The 3,980-nt window shown below is 37.1% G+C and overlaps 1 protein-coding gene across 1 annotated transcript; it reads right to left on the bottom strand.

The window, feature by feature from the left end:
• Positions 1–579: 579 nt before the first annotated feature.
• Positions 580–3,248, bottom strand: LOC104229169 (large ribosomal subunit protein eL15). The gene is made up of 4 exons (XM_009781753.2): positions 3,160–3,248; positions 2,343–2,509; positions 1,313–1,510; positions 580–994 (listed from the first exon to the last, which is right to left on the bottom strand). Exons 1-4 carry the CDS (start codon positions 3,161–3,163, stop codon positions 749–751), a joined length of 615 nt encoding a protein of 204 aa, XP_009780055.1. The 5' UTR covers positions 3,164–3,248; the 3' UTR covers positions 580–748.
• Positions 3,249–3,980: the final 732 nt, after the last annotated feature.

Here is a 3,980-nt window from a genome sequence, read left to right as displayed (position 1 = left end):
AGTGAGCTGTTGAACTACTCTTCGATTCAAACTCAATTAAATGTGGACTCTGTTAGTTTTTATGAACATAAAGCTCAATAAAATCTCTTGTTACATATCTATTGTCTCTAAGCCGATGATGTCCCAGAAACTTCTCTATCCCTCCGGAGTAGGGGTAAGATATGCTCACATTCTACCCTTCCCAAATCCCACTAGTGGGATTCTACTGGGTTGTTGTATAAAGCTAAACTGAAATACAATTCAGAATGCATAACTGGATGAAGGAATGGACTAGACTAGGAAAATCAACTTCCTCGCCAATTAATAGCTAAAGCCAAACATTTTTAAGGGGAAACTTGGCTATTTTCCTTAAAGGGGGTGGATTGGCTAGAATAGAAAGAATCCTTCCCTTCCATTTCCTAGAAACCAATCAGCAAGTCCTTGTACTTCCATCAAACAAAGGATAGTGCAAGTTCCCATAAGTTAAAAGGGATAGTGAACAGATGCGCAAGGATAGAATATTCTTCTTCTGGGCGCAAAAGTGAGTTATCATATGAAAAGAAAAGGTGAACTTTTGACGCCTCTATGAACAACTACATATGCCAAAACAGTTCCTTGATAGAATAGTAATCATGTTCAGATTATCCACAGTACAAAGGATGCTCAACACAACCAAGTAAATAGCAGGAATTGTCCAAAGATGATAGATAGAGCTATAACAGAAAAGGCAAAACTGGGAAACAACAATGGCTCAAAACTACCAAGCAGATTAACGGTAGCGGCGAAGAGAGAGAGTCTGGTTCCTCTTCCAGGTTGCTCTTCTTGAAGGACGTGCTTTGTGGTGCAGGTGTCCTTTTCCTCGGAGACCCCTGTATTTCTTGCCAGCTGAAGTGAGACCACGAAGTTCTCTGTGCTTATGCACTGGGTTGCATATCCAGTTAATCCTTGGATCATTACGGATGGCAGCATGGGCTTGGTCAACCAGGATCACCTCAAAGTACTTGTAGGTGGAATCCTACATTCAACAACATTGCAATTCATATTTTACAACTATTATTAAACTAAATGTGGAGAAAATAAATGATTCAAAGGAGACCACACCATATCACTATCAAAGTAATCCCACCGATTCGAGCTAACATATAATATATCAATGTAGTCAAAACTAATTCAAGCAAACATATGATATCCATTTCATAAGACGATTCAGCAACTTCCGTCTAGGGATGTACCACTTAACATTAGCAACTACTGGTGATCCAGAATACATAGTTACTTGTCTGAAGCAAAAAAGGATGCATTAATTTGAAGAAAGGAGTATCAACCAACTGACCTCATTAATCCAGTAGGAATTGAGAACCTTAAGGCCGCCCAACTTCCTACCAGCACGCTCCTCAGCAACAGAGCGCTTGCTGCGCTGGAACTTCAATTGGGTAACACCTTGGTTGGTGGGCTTACCATACACAATACCTTTGGGAACAGGCCTCTTCCTTCCACCACGCTTGACACGAACACGGTAGACCACATAGCCCTATTATATAAAGATACACAAGTCATCAGTTATAACAACCAAACAGAAATGAAGCAAGAAAACATCCATAATGCTGTTATTTGGGGAACAATAACTGACCACTTGCAGGCCCTTATTAGAAAGATAACTTGTTAGAGCTTGTTTTCATTCCCTGACACGGAAACTACATACAAATGATGAAAAAATTACCTAATAAGGGACTACTGGATTTCTGCCCGACCTAGACAACAAGCAGATATAGCAGTGAAAGCTATACAATTAGTCTTGAGTTGTCCCCTTTGTTTTTGGTGACAAGTGACTTGTCTTTAGAGTTATTTATTTATCCGAAAATTTCTCGTAGCAGAAACTGCATGTAATGAGAAGGAATAAGGGAATTCTACGGCCTTCAACAAAGAAACCTATACAAACAAGCACTGTTGTTTCCTGGATTTCCTCCCAACTATAGCAACAACAAGAGATACAACAGTTAACGCGATATACCTAGTCTATAATCTCTTTATTTATTCTTTTGACAAGTGAATAGTAATTAATCTCTCTTTTTGGGTTTGTAAAGATAAAGTTGGGAAAAGACACATCCCCTGCTTCTGGACAGCATGCACAAATTGAGAAACTATCAAAATTTAAGAAAATAGTTAAAAAAGAGTAGTGATTAATCTTATTGATTCAATCATCAAAGCTCCTGTCGCTGAAGCACTAACCTAAAAAGCTTCATACAGATCATACACACTACTTTAATCTCTATCTAGTTACCACTTTCAAAGAAGAACCAATCCCGTAACAACTGGCATAGATAAAAGTTTAGTAATTAAGAGCACAACAAACAAACAGTTACCTGCTTAGCTTTGTAGCCCAAGCGACGTGCTTTATCAGGACGAGTAGGCCTAGTAACACGGACAATGGAGGGAAGCTGACGGTACTCCCAGCACCTCACCCTTTGCAAGAACCTCATCACATCAGACTGCTTCTTCCTCCATAGCTCAGACACATAAGTGTAAGCACCTACATTTCCACCCAAAACCAAAACATAAGTACTTCATTTCCAACATCTACGAAATATATTTCAACATATCTGTGAAGAACAGTAGCACATTCTATTAAAACAAAATATAGAAACCTCATTTCCTCGTGAACACAAGCATTCAAGGTCATTGAGCCATTAACCACCATGCACATACAAATTTAAATGTAAGCACTCTAAATTTAGGTGAAAATAGGTAGATAGGCAGGCTTATTATCTACCGAGTTCTAAAAAAGTGTTAAAACAATCAAAATACATTTTTTTATTGCTAAAAAAGGTACATGATCAGTGAGGATTTATATAGCCAACCCCAACTTGTTTGGTACTGAGGCATAGTTGTTGTATAAGTAAAGCTAAATATGTATGCATGTGTAAAAAACCACACCATAATCAAATAAACACAAGGGAAAAAAAGAGCCTCATTTTCTCATAAAAGAGAACAAACCCACATGAAGACACACAAAATGACAAGTACTAAATAAAAATTTCTAATGTTTGAAGCAAAGTACCACAGATGAAAAAACCTCAATAGAACAGCACAAAAACAATATCAAAGAACCTAAGAGTTTTGGGATTTAAATGCATTTTCGACACGAATTAATTAGACTGAGAGGATTTCAGAGAGCTTTACCCATTGAATCAGTTCTGGTACGGCGCTGTCTGCCCTCACTCCTCCTTCAGCTATTGTCTCCTCTGGGGCTTTGCTATGGAAAGACTAGGGTTTTTAGTGGAGAGTTTATTGACGATAAGGATTAGCCTCATGGGTTGGGCCTGTTGCTCCTTGATCCAAAATTACAATTCAATACAGGAAACTGGCCCACCCATTAGCTGTGGATTGAACTTGGGTTTGGTCCATTAAACTCATTGTTAGTGGGCTAGGTTTGGATTTTTATTGGGAATTTTCCACCAATGGGTTAATTGGTTTTGTAGCATTTTACAAATTTATTTGTGAGAAAACAACCCTCTATAGCCTCTCAAAATTTTAATAGCCTATCGTTTTGCCCATTGACAGAAAATGGCCCTCCAGCCCAAACATATTACATAAAATAGCCCGAAATGTCTATTTTGTATATATTTTGTATAGTGATAGTCTATTTTATATATTTTTTGCATAGTGACAGTCTATTATATATAAGTTATATAGTGACAGTTGTATATTTTTGTATAGTGACAATCTATTTTGTACATATTTTGTATAGTGACTGTCTATTTAGCATATTTATTGTATAATGACAGTCTATTTTTGTTATATATTTTGCAAAGTGACAGTCTATTATATGTAAATTGTATAGTGACAGTCTATTTTGTATAATTTTGTATAGCGACAATCTATTTTGTATATATATTTTGTAATAATACCAATATTCAAAAGAAATGCTTACCCTCCGCGATTGTTAAGGAGAAACCTAATATTAAGTGGAATGATGTTTCGGGGTTGGAAAGTGCGAAGCA

The sequence above is a fragment of the Nicotiana sylvestris genome, chromosome 3 (assembly GCF_000393655.2).
Source record: "Nicotiana sylvestris chromosome 3, ASM39365v2, whole genome shotgun sequence".
Lineage (NCBI taxonomy): Eukaryota > Viridiplantae > Streptophyta > Magnoliopsida > Solanales > Solanaceae > Nicotiana > Nicotiana sylvestris.
Note: the sequence above shows the minus strand (reverse complement) of the source record. Positions and strands in the feature narration are given on the sequence as shown.